General features: G+C 37.9%; 1 protein-coding gene across 2 annotated transcripts in view; it reads right to left on the minus strand.

The window, feature by feature from the left end:
* SEC24A (SEC24 homolog A, COPII coat complex component) overlaps positions 1–17677 on the minus strand; it is a gene marked incomplete at both ends in the record, with an annotated part of 72622 nt that overhangs the window by 42036 nt on the left and 12909 nt on the right. For both annotated transcript variants that reach the window (XM_079702712.1, XM_079702711.1), the window contains 5 exons: positions 2092–2264; positions 2556–2716; positions 3516–3593; positions 5717–5887; positions 10350–10832. In XM_079702712.1, coding sequence (XP_079558838.1) covers positions 2092–2264; positions 2556–2716; positions 3516–3593; positions 5717–5887; positions 10350–10832 — 1066 coding nt within the window. The remainder of the gene's footprint in view (positions 1–2091; positions 2265–2555; positions 2717–3515; positions 3594–5716; positions 5888–10349; positions 10833–17677) is intronic.

Below are 17677 nucleotides of genomic sequence, written 5' to 3' on the forward strand. Positions count from 1 at the left end.
ATCCCATTTTATATAACTAAAATAAATTTTCTTCTCAGCTTGTGCATAAAACAATCTAGACTATCAAAGAACTTATTTTTCTTTATATAAATCTATATGGCACTGGAATTTCAAGGTGATGACCCAAATTTGCACATGCAAAGTTAAGTGTATTACTGGGACTTCCCTGGTGGTCCAGTGGTAAAGAATCTGCCTTACAATGCAGGGGACACAGGTTCAATCCCTGGTCAGGGAACTAAGATCCAACACGCCTCAGGGCAACTAAGCCTGTGTGCCACAACTACTGAGCTCACGCACGCCTCAACTAGAGCCTGCGTGCCACAACTACAGAGCCCATGCACCCTGGAGCCTGCATGCCCCTAGAGAAGAGAAAACCCACTCGCCACGAGAAGCCCGTGCACCACAACGAAGAGCCCATGCGCTGAAATGAAGGATCCTGCATGCCTCAAGGAAGAGCCTGAGTACTGCAACTAAGACCCGATGCAGGCAAAAATAAATTAAATTAAATTAATAAATAAATAAATAATAAATCTTAAAAAAAAAAAAAGTTAAGTGTATTACTGAAAAGCTCAGTTTTGCTGAAGGTTTTAAAAAGACTATTTAAAAATAACAAAATTGGGCTTCCCTGGTGGCGCAGTGGTTAAGAATCCGCCTGCCAAAGCAGGGGACATGGGTTCAAGCCCTGGTCTGGGAAGATCCCACATGCCATGGAGCACCTAAGCCCCTGTGCTACAACTACTGAGCCTACGCTCTAGAGCCCGCGAGCCACAACTACTGAGCCCACGTGCCACAACTACTGAGCCCATGTGCCACAACTACTGAAGCCCATGCACCTAGAGCCTGCGTTCTGCAACAAGAGAAGCCACTGCAGTGAGAAGCCCGTGCACCACAATGAAGAGTAGCCCCCGCTCACCAAAACTAGAGAAAGCCCACGTGCAGCAACGAAGACCCAACGCAGCCAAAAATAAAAATTAATTTAAAAAAAATTCAGGGACTTCCCTGGTGGTCCGGTGGTTAAGAATCCGCCCTCCAGGGGCTTCCCTGGTGGCGCAGTGGTTCAGAGTCTGCCTGCCAATGCAGGGGACATGGGTTCGAGCCCTGGTCTGGGAAGATCCCACATGCCGCGGAGCAACTAGGCCCGTGAGCCATAACTACTGAGCCTGCGTGTCTGGAGCTTGTGCTCCGCAACAAGAGAGGCCGCGACAGTGAGAGGCCCGCACACCGCAATGAAGAGTGGCTCCCGCTCACCACAACTAGAGAAAGCCCATGCACAGAAACGAAGACCCAACACAGCCAAAAAAAAAAAAAAAAGAATTAATTAATTAATTAATTAATTAATTTAAAAAAAAGAATCCACCTTCCAATGCAGGCGACGATGGTTCGATCCATGGTTGGGCAACTAAGATCCCACATACTGCAGGGCAACTAAGCCCATGCGCTCTGGAGCCCACACACCATAACTAGAGAGCCCACACACTCTGGAGCCCGAGTGCTGCAACAACTGAGCCCACACGCTCTGGAGCCTGTGCACAACAACTAAAGAAGAGCCTGCACGCTGCAATGGAAGATCCCACATGCCATAACAAAGATCCCACATGCTGCAACTAAGACCCAATGCAGCCAAATAAATAATAAATTTTTTAAATAAATAAAAATAACAAAATTCAGTTTATCAGAAAGTCTTCATATACATTTAAACTCACAATCAATTTTAAGAGAGAAAAGAGTATTATAATTATGTTGGTTATGAAAAACAATTTAAAATGAGAGCAAATAAAGGATTATATAGAATCAAGTTGTCCTTTGGACTTTGAAAATATAATCACCATAATGATAATGAATATCATAGTCCCATTAGAGCTGATAAGAGTAGCTATCAGATCAGGGGTTACAACTCTATTTCTTGACTTAGAACATTTCAAATATCAAGTAAGCAACTAACAAAGTGCTGTTTTCTGCATGCAGAACTACTTTCATAAATTAATACATTTGTATAGCTTGTTTGTAACACATGAAGCTCAAAAAAATCTGGAAGAATTTTAGAACAAGTAAAATGTCATATTTAATAAGAAGCGCTGTTTGAAGCCTTACTCTGGGTTACAGTTGAGTTTCTGAATATCTTCATGCAAATTTGGAACGGGAGGCTGCAAAGGTGTCAATGGTAGCATGTTTCTTTCTTGAAGTAGATTGATAACCCTTAGCCCCTCTGGATGTAGACTTAATCCACTCATGCTTGCAGGTAAATGATTAGCACCTAAAGGAGTCTAAAGATATATAATTTCAAAGTAAGTAGCCTTTATAACGTTTTCAGTTGAAAAGAGAAGAGTATAAGGACTTGGTTACTTAATTTCTCTCTAAATAACAACACTGTAATCTAGATTTCCTGGTCAATTTTTTGGTTCTGGAGATATGTAACAGGACAAAGGTCTTATGAAATATTCATTACCACTCTAACTGGTTAAAAATGTTCATTATACCTTCCTAAAATTTTTTCATGTGAATACAGTTTAAAATGAAGTGGAATACAGGTAAAAAAACAAAAACAAAAAGTATACCTGAGTAAATGCCTGTGGACCACTTGGATAATTCAAGGAAGAGGGTGGCATTCCTGTTGTACTAGGTGGTATTGTGTTCTGATAACCAGGTGGTAAGGAGGGATATGAATATCCAACACTTCGGCTCATTGTAGGATTCTTATTAGTAAGCTGTGGTGTTGCTAGAAACAAGGTAACTTTTAAGTTCTATTTTACACTCCAGAGTACTTTAAATCAACACACACATCCATTAAATTATAGAAATCATAACTCCAAAATCCTTTGGGTAATTTAATACTTTCATTCATCAATTTTGTAAAATAAAACAAATAAACACTAGTAACAAAGTAAGAGGAATGATTAAAATCTAGCTAAAGTGGACTACAGCTGTAAACACACAAAAATAAGTTTAGTATAATTAATTTACTCTCATATCTCATATCATGTAAGAAACTTTGTATTCAGACTAAAATTTAAGTCAAAACAACTTTAATTAAAACATACTAAATGGGGCTTCCCTGGTGGCGCAGTGGTTGAGAGTCCGCCTGCCGATGCAGGGGGCATGGGTTCGTGCCCCGGTCCGGGAAGACCCCACATGCCGCAGAGCGGCTGGGCCCGTGAGCCATGGCCGCTGAGCCTGCGCGTCCGGAGCCTGTGCTCCGCAACGGGAGAGGCCACAACAGTGAGAGGCCCGCGTACCGCAAAAAAAAAAAAAACAAAAAACATACTAAATGTTCAACTGGATAAGTGAATTTAAATAGATTTAATTGACAAAAATACTCTTCGGTCATAACATAATAATAATAAAGCCCATAATCCCAATCCTAAAGGGGAAAAAAAACTAACAAAAAATCTAAATGCATGGAGATAAAAAATGCTAACAGTAGGTATCATCGTGCGACATAATTATGAAGTTTTCTTCTTTGTTTCCTACAAGGAACACATATTAAAAAAAACAAAAAAACTTTCATAGCATCTCACCCAAGAAGCCACCGCCTTCAATTTCATCATAACTATTGTGAACCACCATAGATCCATTATTGGTATTTGGTATAATACCTAAGGAGGAAGTTTATTAACAATATTTAAATTAGAACCATTATTATAATTTTTGCAAGGTTTGAGCTAATGTCTAAAATTTATGATAACTTTCCAAATGACAAATAGTTTAAACCACAGCCCAGGAAATGTTAAATGTTGAAATAAAATTTTCAAACAATGTAAGATTTTAAATATACAAAATATATAAAAGTTTCAAATAACTTTATAAGCTTCCAAAAAGAATGGTACTTTGTGTAGTTTATAAAATTATATACTATCTGAAAGATTTTACCAGTTGTGAGAGCAGCATTAAAAACTTCTAAGGAGCAGTACACACTAAAATAAGTCACCAAAATCATTACTATTTAAGGGTGAAATAAATTTATGAGGATAAAAACCTTTTTTTAAAAATATATAAGTAAGGGCTTCCCTGGTGGCGCAGTGGTTGAGAGTCCGCCTGCCGATGCAGGGGACACGGGTTCGTGCCCCGGTCTGGGAAGATCCCACATGCCGCGGAGCGGCTGGGCCCGTGAGCCATGGCCGCTGAGCCTGCGTGTCCGGAGCCTGTGCTCCGCAACGGGAGAGGCCACAGCAGTGAGAGGCCCGTGTACCGCAAAAAAAAAAAAAAAAAAAGTAAGTCAGAAAGAAAAACAAATATCGTATATTAATGCATATATGTGGAACCTAGAAAAATGGTACAGATGAACCGGTTTGCAGGGCAGAAATTGAGACACAGATGTAGAGAATAAACGTATGGACACCAAGGGGAGAAAAGTGGTGGGGGGGGTAGGGGTGGGGGGGGATGAATTGGGAGATTGGGATTGAACATGTATACACTGTGATGTGTATAAAATGGATGACTAATAAGAACCTGCTGTATAAAAAAATAAATAAAATAAAAGTAAAAAAATATAGAATACAAGAAAAAAAATTTTTTTAATAAAATATGGAACAGAGTAGAAGCTAGAGTTAACTTTAAGGTGATATATATTAATTAGAACAATTGCTTTGGTCTAACAACCACTAAAATGAATAATAAAAAATTCATCATTAGGTACCTCTGCTATTTATTAGTTCTAATTTGGGTACAGAAGAAACTAAAATCAATGAATAGCATCAACCTCTAGCACCTAAGTATAAAGGTGCTAACTTTTAACAGTTTTAACACCAAATAGATAAGTTTAATGGTTTCAATAAAGTTAGTAACTCCTTTCCAATTCTCAAGACCACCAGGTCTTTAGACATGAGTTGATACAGAAAACCTTAGTAAAACTGTTTTGTAGAAACAAACAAAAACATAGAGCATATTTTTAGTTGGTTAAAAGTTTAAATACTTATTGTAGCTTGATATTCAAAATTATCACGTGGCAAGCAGTGGGACACGGCTTTATCATTTTGTTACTCATTGTTAACACCATTCTTTTCAAATTATACACAGGTCAGTTTTTTCCCTACTAACAATACTAAAAAAAGGAAATGGTAGAAGAAAATACAAAAATGATAATATTGATTATACTGAGTAGTAGGATATGGGCAGTGGTTTTTTCCCCTCCTCTTCTGTTTTCCTATTTCCCATCTTGTTGCAATGGTTATATTATGGCTAAAATCAAATTTCTTACTTTATAAAATATTTTGTTTAAATTAATAAACTTATATGTTCAAGTTACCTCTGAAGACAATGCTTTAAAACTACAAAACATCAAAATGTTTGTATATTTGACTTTTTATTTAGGCTCATAAATATTTGTTACATTTACAGTAAGAGTGGCAAGCAAAATACTGCTTCCATAAAAAAGGGCCAATGTATTAAAAGGATAGTTCTAACATCATGTCCAGAAAAGCAAAAGTTCCTCTCTCGCCTCCCTCTTCCAAAAGACATGTAACTTTATAGCCATGATTTTTAAAATCTGCACAGCAACAAAAAAAGTCAACAGTGATCCCAAAAGCTATTCCACAGCCCAGAATAGGGCAGTGGAACACCGAGAAACTTTTTTAAACTCTAAATTCCTGAGGGGCATCCCTAACCAAAAAAACTAGATTTTCTGTTAGAATATGACTTGAATGCACGGAATTCAGATAATATTCATCTTTCCACCCTGAGTCAAAACTTTAGGACGTGACTTGGTTTTTGTCTTGCTTACCTTCTTGGTTGCTAGCTGAATTAAAGGTGGGCTGGGGCACAGCTCTATGTGTTGATTTCTGAGGCATAAGGGCCCTCACTGGAGGTGGTCCTCCAGTTGGAGGGGGCCCAAGAGGAGCTCCTGGTTGAAAAATGGTAGGCAGAGGTGGATTCACTAAGGGGGGTGCAGATCCTACGGAAACAGTGGTTTTTCACATGTCACTTAAGAACTTAAGAAAAAAGCCAAAACGGCCTTTTACCAAATCTAAGTAACTTCCAAATCTATATTTCAACTACAAACCAAAAATTACTAGAAATAAGTTAACCTCCCAGATGAATGACTTTCTAATTTATATGCATACTTTTACACATTTCCAAGTCTCTCCTACCATAATTCTTACCTGTCAATTATTAAAGCAGTATAAATATAAAGTCAGCATCAAATCACTTAGAGTAGATACAATGCCCTGTTTATTGATTAATTTTTCATTAACTGGTCACAGTTTCAACAGGCCACATCAAATATTCCAGTAGAAATTAACATTAATAAAAGTTTATGAATACCTATCAATATAGTCCATTCAATATCATCAATTAGGTTTAGAGTTAGCTTTCTAAAACTACAAACTATTGTGGTTATCATAAATTTTCCAAGTTTTATTTCATTTTGCTTCATTTTTATTGGGGGTATAACCTGTTAAAATAGATAATAAATGTGTACACTGTTCAGTGTTTACCTAATAATAATTAGAAGTAGTTTACTTTCAATAATTGCTTAAATACTATATTAAGAACACTCCCTAGGCTTAAAAATCAGGAAATGATCCAAAGTTTACGTATAAACCTTATGAAACACTGATATCCAAGAGGTTTAAAAGTACCCATCAGGGCTTCCCTGGTGGCACAGTGGTTGAGAGTCCGCCTGCCGATGCAGGGGACACGGGTTCGTGCCCCGGGGGAAGATCCCACATGCCGCGGAGCGGCTGGGCCTGTGAGCCATGGCCGCTGCGCCTGCGTGTCTGGAGCCTGTGCTCCGCAACGGGAGAGGCCACAACGGTGAGAGGCCCGCATACCGCAAAAAAAAAAAAAAAAGTACCCATCAAACAAAACTAAGAAATGACATGGTATTTGTCCTTGTATCTACCAGTATCTCACTGCCTCAATTTCACCAATTTTCTATTAGGACAGTAAGTTCTGACTACTGTAAAAACATTGTCAGTTACTCTTGGGGAAATTCTTCTGTGTGACAATGGAAAGTTCCAAAACCCACAACCACCTGTTAATTCAAATCAATAATACTGCTTCCACCTTCTCATTTGCTAAAGAGGAGGAACAAAGTCTATAAAGTAGATAAAATACTACTGATAATACTACTGATAAAATACATGTGATTTAATTTTTCATTATAAGACTTTTAATCCTCTGAATTTGTAAGTGAAATAGGTAATAAATTTTACATATAATATATTCTACCTGTATTTTGTAAAACCCTGTATTTTGTAAAATCAAAGGAATAAAGATATCCAAATATGAAAAATTTCAATATGTTTCTTCAATACTGTTCAATTCTCCAGGGCCAAATTGAAAAATGATCTCTCAACAAGTCTAATCAGTGCCCTGTTGTCAAAGGTGAAGACAAAGATTACTGCCATGTAACTCCCTTATCAAAGAAGCACCCATACGTATCTATGGCAATAGAGACAAGTCAAAGGGGCAATAGAGACAAGTCAAAGGAACAAAAGGGCAAGGTACATTTGCAACTCAGCATGAGTAAGAATGTTTGATACATCTGGCCACAAAGATGTAACAACCTAATGTTTAACAGAATACAAGTGAGCTGATAAGAGATTTTTCACAGCTTTAAGAGGAATATTGTTGAATCCAGAATAGGCTACATTTCATAAAATAGACATTTTTTCAAGCTGAATGACTCTTATTTAAAACACTAATAGTTAAGAGTTTCAGAATCTGCCTTCTGAGATCCCTAAAACTAATAACATGCTAAAAGGCGTCCCATTAGAAAAAAAAAGTCAAGAGAATTTTAATATGTGAATTAGAAATTTGCATAACTTAGATACAGTTTTTTTTTTTAAGATTTTTTTGATGTGGACCATTTTTAAAGTCTTTATTGAATCTGTTACAATATTGCTTCTGTTTTATGTTTTTTTTTTTTGGTTTTTTGGCCGCAAGGAATGTGGGATCTTAGCTCCCTGACCAGTGATCAAACTGGCACCCCCTGCTTTGGAAGGCAAAGTCCCAACCACTGGACCACCAAGGAAATCCCTAGATACAGTTCTGAGATCAGACAATCAGGCACCTACTAACAATGATGAAAAAACAGAGGTAAAAACTGGGGAATTTTTTTTAGAGTTCTCATTAAGAAGAGTGAAGGGCAGTCATACATTTCTTTTAGGTTCATTTTATTAGTTTATGTATCTTTCTTTCCCCTTCTTTTATACAGAAACCTTCATAAGTTTTGGCACTTCCTTATCTCTCTTTCACCACATCTGTGCTGTAATCAGGGTGCTCTACCTGGGGGCTTCTGTTAGAGCCAAAAAAATATTTCAGATTATCGATCACGTGCTTTTTAATGAGAGGCTACACCTAATTTTAAATAGTACCTTTTCCCAACCTATTTTCTTGTGGCTTTGGGAAAATTATTCAAGCCTCACATTTCTTATCTGTAAAATGTACTGCTGTAAAGATTAAATAAGATAGCACACATTAAAGTTTGGTAAAGTGCTGGAAAATAACAAACATTCAATAAATGATACCTATATAAATGTTACCTAAAAATGTTACCTAAAATGTTACCTAAAATTCTATATAATAAATGTTACCTTAATAAAGAAGTGAATGTTCATTAACTTCACGTGATTGATGTTCATTCATGGTGTCAAATGAATAAGAATAAAAGTAATCAGAAGGATTTTAGGTCTAACAATTATGGATCAGAAGATCTCTCCAAAGGAACTAAGTTTCTAGAAGCAGCCTTAATCTTTACAAGTCCAAAATGCATTCACCAGGGCCAGTGGCTAGTCAAGAGGCTAAGAAAAATAGTTTCAGCAGTTAACAAACTATAAAACTGATGAAGTGCATGTAGTATCTAGATGCAGAAATACATATGAATATAAAAAGGTAATGACTGATATTACTATTTCACTTGGAAACTTTTACTAGTTCATTTCCTTGAGGATGTCTGCTGAGCAGAATCAACCTGCAGATCCCAATACAGAATCTGAAATGCTTTTTGAAGTAACACTATTAATGTTGATAAGTGTTTAAGACAAATTTTAATATAAAAAAAGGGAATAGTGAAACGGTTAAATGAACCTGCTTTTGAACCATATATGACCAAGCACTGAGGTTAAAAAATAAAATGATCAAAGTCAGTCCAAGAGTATATAGCTTTCTTCCCAAATTGATGTACAGATTCAGCACAATCCCTATCAAAATCACAGCTGTCTTTTTATTGCAAAAATTGGCAAGCTAATCCTAAAATTCTTATGGAAATGCAAGGGACCTAGGACAGCCAAAACAATCTTGAAAAAAAAACCTAAAAAGGTGGAGGAGTCAATCTTTCCAATTCAAACCTTACTACAAAGCTACACTGATCAAGATGTTTGGTACTAGTATAAAAATAGACATATAGGGCTTCCCTGGTGGCGCAGTGGTTGAGAGTCCGCCTGCCGATGCAGGGGACCCGGGTTCGTGCCCCGGTCCGGGAGGATCCCACATGCCGCGGAGCGGCTGGGCCCGTGAGCCATGGCCGCTGAGCCTGCGCGTCCGGAGCCTGTGCCCCGCAACGGGAGAGGCCACGGCAGTGAGAGGCCCGCATACCACAAAAAAAAAAAAAAAAAAAAAAAAAAAATAGACATATAGATCAATGGAATAGAATTCAGAGTACAGAAATAAACCCTACATTTATGATCAACTGATTTTCAACAAGGGTGTCAAGATCATTCAATGGGAGGAAGAACAGTCTTTCCATCAAATAGTCCTGGGACAACTGTATATCCACATGTACAAGAATGAAGCTGAATCCCTACCTACTAACACCATACACAAAAATTAACTCAAAACTGATCAAACACCTAAATGTAGGAACTAAAGTTATAAAACTCCTAAAAAAAAAACCAGAGATAAATCTCTGTGCACTGCTTTCTGACCACGGATGTGCTCAATAATACTCCTCACTCCAAAAGTACTGTCTGTTTTCACCTGCCCCTCCAGGATTCTCTGGTTTCTGGAGACAAAAATTGTCTATGCCATAACAAATAGACAAGCCAAGCCTTAGATCAAGTCCAAAGAGAGACCACAGGGATTAAGCTTCCCTAGAATACAAGATGGAAACCCATTAATAAAAGTAATGGTCAGTACTTAAGTGGTTCTGCATGCATACCTGAAACCCTGAAATATCATGGGTGACTCAAAGAAATTCAGAGGATACCTTCAAAGGAAAGAAGCAAAGCAGAAACAATCACGATTTTAAGTTGACCCAAAGGTTACAGAAGTAATCTATTTAAAGATTAACAATGATCAAAAAAATCAATAGCCTTCCATATGATTTTAAGGTTGAAATAGTAATTTAAAAACATTTAAACAAGCAAAATTTTCCCATCTCTACATTTTAAGCAATCCTGTAAGAACTCTACCTGATTTTATGAAGTTGTTTTGAAGTGAAGTATCTCCAGAAGAAACATATTGAGGACTTGTCAAATTTGTATTCCCAGGCATGGTCGGTTGGGATGACACACGAGGACAATGGTTTGTCTGTGACGAATAGTTATATTGCCAATTCAAAGGTGGTGGTATGTTGGCTCCAGGAAGAAAGCTACCAGAAGGCATTGATGTAGCAGCTGGGTTCTGAGAAGTAGGTAGTGGCATTTGGAGAACAGGACCACTACGGAGCGAAGGTGTCACTGGATTAGAAGCCACAGATGGTCTATAAACAGTCTGTCCAGGTCCCTGATAATTACTTAGTGGAGAAACAGTCTGGGAACCACCAGAGTTAGACTGTCCAGAGACTGGATTCAAAGTCTTTGCTGGTAATAGATGAGGGTAGGATCCTGGAAGCTGAGAATTATATCCTTGGCTCACTGACACTTGTGAAGACATCAGTGCATTTTGGACAGGACCTTCCAATAAGAGGAGGAAAAATTAGTTTTACAAACAAATAAAGCAATACTTTAAAAAATACAGTAAAACATATGGTGCTCTTACAACTCAACAATGAAAAGACAAATAACCTAATTAAAAATGACCAAAGAACAGATGAATGGATAAAGAAGATATGGCACATATATACAATGGAATATTACCCAGCCATAAAAAGAAACGAAATTGAGTTATTTGTAGTGAGGTGGATGGACCTACAGTCTGTCATACAGAGTGAAGTAAGCCAGAAAGAGAAAAACAAATACTGTATGCTAACACGTATATATGGAATCTAAAAAAAAAAAAAAAGAAAAGAAAAAAATTGTTCTGATGAACCTAGGGGCAGGAGAGGAATAAAGACGCAGATGTAGAGAATGGACTTGAGGACAAGGGAAGGGGGAAGGGTAAGCTGGGACGAAGTGAGAGAGTGGCGTGGACATATATACACTACCAAATGTAAAATCGATAGCTAGTGGGAAGCAGCCGCATAGCACAGGGAGATCAGCTCGGTGCTTTGTGACCACCTAGAGGGGTGGGATAGGAAGGCTGGGAGGGAGACACAAGAGGGAGGAGATATGGGGATATATGTGTATGTATGGCTGATTCACTTTGTTATAAAGCAGAAACTAACACACCATTGTGTAGCAATTATACGCCAATAAAGATGTTAAAAAAATAAGCCAAGGCTTTAAATAGCATTCAAATATATTTCCAAAGAGGTAAACAAATGGCCAGTAAGCACATGCAGAAATGTTCAACATTATTAGTCATTAGAGAACTGCAAATCAAAACCACAGTGAGGGACTTCCCTGGTGGCGCAGTGGTTAAGAATCTGCCTGCCAATGCAGGGGACACGGGTTCAATCCCTGGTCCAGGAAGATCCAACATGCCACAGAGCAACTAAGCCTGTGCACCACAACTACTGAGCCTGTGCTCTAGAGCCCACAAGCCACAACTACTGAAGCCCACGTGCTGCAACTACTGAAGCCCGCACACCTACAGCCTGTGCTCCACAACAAGAGAAGCCATTGCAATGAGAAGCCTGCACACCACAATGAAGAGTAGCTCCCACTCACCACAACTAGAGAAAGCCCACGCGCAGCAACAAAGATCCAACGCAGCCAAGGGAAAAAAAAAAAAAAAACCACAGTGAGATACCACTCACACCAACTAGGATGGTTAAAAAGAAAAAGCGGGAAAGTAACAACTGTTGACAAGGATGTGGAGAAATTGGAATGCTCATACATTGCTAGTGGAAATGTAAAACGGTGCAACTACATTGGAAAATAGTTTGGCAGTTCTTCAAATGTTAAACATAGTTATATAATCCAGCAATTCCACTCCTAGTCTGCATAAAACCTTGTACACAAATGTTCATAACATCATTATTTGTAATATCCAAAAAGGAGAAACAACCCAAATGTCCATCAACTAATGAACAGATAAACAAAAGAGGCATAACAATACAATGGAATATTATTTGGTCATAAAAAGGAATGAACTACTTATGACATGCTATAATACAGATGAACCTTGAAAACTTTATTTTTTTAAAGACTATTGAGATTATTAGTGTTTTTTTTAACATTTTATGTTTATTTATTTATTGCATCAGGTCTTAGTTGTGGCTCCTGGGATCCTTCATTGCAGCACGTGGGCTCTTCATTGCAGTGCACGGGCTTCTCTCTAGTTGTGGCACATGGGCTCCAGAGCGTGTGGGCTCTATAGTTGCAGCACACGGGCTCTCTAGCTGTGGTGTGTGGGCTCAGTAGTTGTGGCTCGCAGGCTTTGCTGCCTCGCGGCATGTGGGATCTTAGTTTCCCAACCAGGGATCTAACCGGTGTCCCCTGCATTGCAAGACAGATTCTTACCCACTGGACCACCATGGAAGTCCCAATTTTATACTAACTGAAAGGCATTAGTCACAAAAGATCATACACTGCATAAATCATTTATATAAAATGTCCAGAACAGGAAAACCCACAAACACAGAGGTAGATTTGTGGTTACAACAGCTGGAAGGAGGGAATGGGTAGTAACTGCTAATGGGTATGGGGTTTCTTTTTTGGGGGTGATAAAGATATTTTAAAACTGATTGTAGTGATGGTTGCAATTTTCAGTGAATACACTAAAAATCATTGACCTGTACAATTTAAAGCTGTTATTAAAAAATTAATCTCTAGAATCACCACTTCTCAGCAATATGCTGTCATTTTTGCCCATAAAACTAAACAATGAAAAGAAATAAGATGAATATTTTTAAAAAGATGGCATGTATACAAACCTAATTTCTTTGGACTTTTTACATTCAAAAGGTATAAAAAGAAAATACATATCTTCCAATCATACCCCCTCAATCCATGCAAGCAATGTACAAATATCATCAGCCTAATTTGAATCGTTTCATAAATTACACAATACTTATACAAACATACATAAGCATATGCATATATAGAGAGAGGTAGGATTGGGAGGCCTACAAAAGCATACACACGTAAGTAATATGTAGCTGGGGAGAGACAGTCTATACGCAGTGCTCTGCAAAAAAAACAAAACAAAACAGGTATCCTTCCAAGACAAAAGAAATATATCCATATGTGTTAGTTGCAGCAATGTTTATAATAATGAAAAATTGGAAACAAATTAAATATCCATCAGCAGGAGATTGAATAAATAAATTGTAGATTAGTCTTACAATGGGCTAATTATCAATAAAATGAATAAACCAGATGTACATCTACCAACTGAAATAAATTACAAAAAGAATACTAAGAGAAAAAAAGGAAGTTATAGAGAGGTAAGTATATCTTTCTTATAAACCTTTTTATTATGAAAATTTTCAGACATACACAAAAATATAAGACTACTTCATGCAGTCTCCCACACAAAAAAAGTAAAATGTCAATAGGAATTACATTTGATTTATATATTCATTTTGGATTGTTTGACATTTTATGATAGAAAATCTTACAGGAATTCCCTGGCGGTCCAGTGGTTAGGACTCCGCACTTTCACTGCCGGGGGCCAGGGTTCAATCCCTGGTCAGGGAACTAAGATCCCACAAGCCATGCAGCACAGCCGGAAAGAAACAAAACCAAAACCAAAAACAACTTCCTTCCTATCATAAACATGGTATATATCTCTCCATTTATTCAAAACTTGTTTTATATCTTCCAATTATATTTCATGCTTTTTTCATAAAGATGTCTTATACCTTATTTAAATTAAATTTAGGGGCTTCCCTGGTGGCACAGTGGTTAAGGATCCGCCTGCCAATGCAGGGGACATGGGTTCCAGCCCTGGTCCAGGAAGATCCCACATGCCATGGAGCAACTAAACCCATGTGCCACAACTACTGAGCCTGCGGCTCTAGAGCCCACGAGCCACAACTACTGAAGCCCGTGTGCTTAGAGCCCGTGCTCCGCAACAAGAGAAACCACCGCAATGAGAAGCCGGCGCACTGCAACGAAGAGTAGCCCCGGCTTGCCGCAACTAGAGAAAGGCTGTGCACAGCAACGAAGACCCAGCACAGCCAAAAATAAATAAAATAAAATAAATAAAAATTTTTTTAAAACTTAAAATTAATTAATTAATTAATTAAATTTAGTTAACTTGTTGTTAGGGATTTTGTAGTTTGTAAATACTATGAATAGAACATTTATTTTCACTTCTAAGTAGTTAAAAGGGTATCTATTATTCAAAACACCATAAATGTCCGATTATAAGGTAACATTTTCCTCAAAAATTATTTCTGAAAAAAGAAGTCACCTTACATGAGTCTCTACAAATGTTCTCATTGTACAAGGATGCTTTGTCATAGTACATTAACACTGTTTCAAACAGTGGATACAATTAATTAATGAGTTATGAAATCAATGAGTTACAAACTATCTTTTTAGTAATGCCATCCGTGGGACCATCATTCTGGCCAAGCTCTCCATCGTTCCCGTGCAGCAAGGCTACTGGGGGAACAAGATCGGCAAGCCCCATACTATCCCCTTGCAAGGTGACTGGCCGCTGTGGCTCTGTGCTGGTGCACTTCATCCCTGCCCCCAGGGGCACTGGCATCCTCTCAGGCCTGTGCCCAATAAGCTACTGATGATGGCTGGAACTGATGACTGCTACACCTCTGCCAGGGGCTGCACCACCACCCTGGGCAACTTCACCAAGGCCACTTTTGATGGCATTTCCAAGACCTACAGTTATCTCACTTCTGATCTCTGGAAAGAGATGGTGTTCACCAGGTCTCCGTATCAGGAATTCACTAACCATCTTGTAAAGACCCACAACAGAGTTTCCATGTAGAGGACACAGGCTCAAGCTGTAGCCACCACATAGTTTTCTATGAGAAAAATAAAGTGAATGAAGCTAGTTAAAAAAAAAAAAAAAAGATAGTTAAGAATGGAAAATATCGGACTTCCCTGGTGGTGCAGTGGTTAAGAATCCACCTGCCAATGCAGGGGACATGGGTTCGAGCCCTGGTCCAGGAAGACCCTATATGCCACAGAGCAACTAAGCCCGTGCGCCACAACTACTGAACCTGTGCTCTAGAGCCCATGAGCCACAAATGCTGAGCCCATAGGCCGCAACTACTGAAGCCCATGCACCTAACAAGAGAAGCCACTGCATTGAGAAGCAGGCACACAGCAATGAAAAGTAGCCCCTGCTAACCGCAACTAGAGAAACCCTGCACGCAGCAATGAAGACCCAATGCAGCCAAAAAATAAAATAAATTAATTTAAAAAAAAGAATGGAAAATATCAATGAGTTACAAACTATATTTTTAGTAATGAAAAAGAACATAGTTAAGAATGAAAAATATCGCAGGACATTATATGTAATAAGGCAAGTATTGTGAGGTTTCATTACAAATACATACATATATGAATATATATACTGGGTCACTAAAATATTTCTTATGGTAGATTATAGTCAAAGTCTGAAAGCCCGTGACCAACTGATACATTTGCATCCTCCTTTATCCCTCTATGATTTATTTCCTACACATCCTATTACCTTTTAAAACATGGATCGTATCAACTTCGTACTCAAAACTTTCAAAGTCTTTATCTTAGCTTATAATATCCTCTATGTCCCTGGCCTCCTTTCTGGTCTCATTTCCGACTTTCTTTTTTTAAAATATTGAACATTCATTTTATTTTAATGAAACAGTGCCAGGATAATACATATGTTCTTTCTGATCTGGAAGTAAGTATCCTGTAATCTTCTGATTCTATCTGTTTTTTACTTGTTCTTTAAGCAAATTTTAATATAAAGTTCAATTTTTCTTTAAGATTAGGTTTAACATAGACTATGTCAACTCAGACAATAAGCCAATGTCTTCAACCACAGATTCATTAGTTCTATCTTTGTTGTATTAATTATACATGGTTCTTATTAGGCTGTTTCCATCCTAATTTGACTTTGATATTAGTGAATAATATCTGTTTATCTGTATAGGCCAAGGGGTCTTTTTATCTGATATCTCTAACTTTGGAAAGATGTCTATGCAGGCTGTATTTAAGCCGACTTGGAGCAGATTTGCAGTTCCAAATAAACACATACCTTTACAATTCTACCTTATAACAGTTTATCATACAATCCAAAATGGCTTAATGAATAATTTCCACTAGAGACTGAAAGCCCTGTCTGTATAATGGAACACCAATACTTTGAGTTTAGTAACTGCTTATGGTAAGGTCACTATGTGAACTGACATCAAGTACTCTGTTTTAATGGCCAAAGGCCGTTACTAGCAAGCTATTCAAAGAACTTCCTACTCTTCCTCTCTGCTCAGCTCCAGCCACATCCACCTTCTTAACGTTCCTTCAACAAGCTTAAAAATGCTTCTACTGTAGGGTTCTTCACTTTTTACTCTGCCAAGAATACTCTACTACTAGCTTTGTACATCCAGATCTGGATTATGTGAACTGTCAATATGTGATTTGATGTATGCTCCTTTGTCTCAAAAAGGTATATAACTGTACTTTGACCTCTAACAGGTGGAATATTCCTCAGAGCTCTCTAAAAGACTGTCTTCCGGGTTATAATCCTCAGGTTAGTTGGAATAAAATTTTCATTTCTTTCTTAGACCTTAGACTATTAATTTTATTGTCAACACTATATTTAGGCTAATCATTCATTTTATTACAAATGGTTAGGAACACTCCATTCACTGACTAACTGAAAAGACAGATTTTACTAAATATCTACTGAGGACACAAGGTGAGTAAGGTCCACTCCATCCCTGCCCTCAAGTATCTATAGTGCAAACAGGAAGACATATAACCAGGCAGGGACAAAACAGAGTGAAATCTTAAGAGATAACAAGAGTTAGCCCCAGGAAAAAGATTGTCGAGGGTGTTCCCAGAAAAAGGAACAACATGTGCAAGAAAAAGGAACAACATGTGCAATCACCTGTGGTCATGAAAGGGCAGTCTGAAAAATCAGTATGGCACTGCAGAGTCAAGTGACTGAGTCAAATGTCTAAAGTGAGGCAGGAGGTTAGGACATAAAAGAACCTCTTGGGGATTGGAGGAGAGATCAGAGATTGGAAGAGATTGGAGTCTATAGCAGTAATCCAGGTAAGAAATAATTGACTAAACAGCAGCAGTGGGAATACAGAGGTGTTTGAATCAATGAAAACATTTGTAAAAAGTTAACTTATAAGCATATTTTGGGTCATCTGGATAAAAACCAACATCTCACAGCCTAGTATTGCCACAAGATTTCATGGCCCACTCTCGTATTTTTATTTATTGTTTTATCACAGGCCAATATGCTAGATGCCTTCAAGCCAAGTGCAGCCAAGTAAAAGCCAAATATC

Source organism: Hyperoodon ampullatus (assembly GCF_949752795.1).
Source record: "Hyperoodon ampullatus genome assembly, chromosome: 4".
NCBI classification, from domain to species: Eukaryota; Metazoa; Chordata; class Mammalia; order Artiodactyla; family Ziphiidae; genus Hyperoodon; species Hyperoodon ampullatus.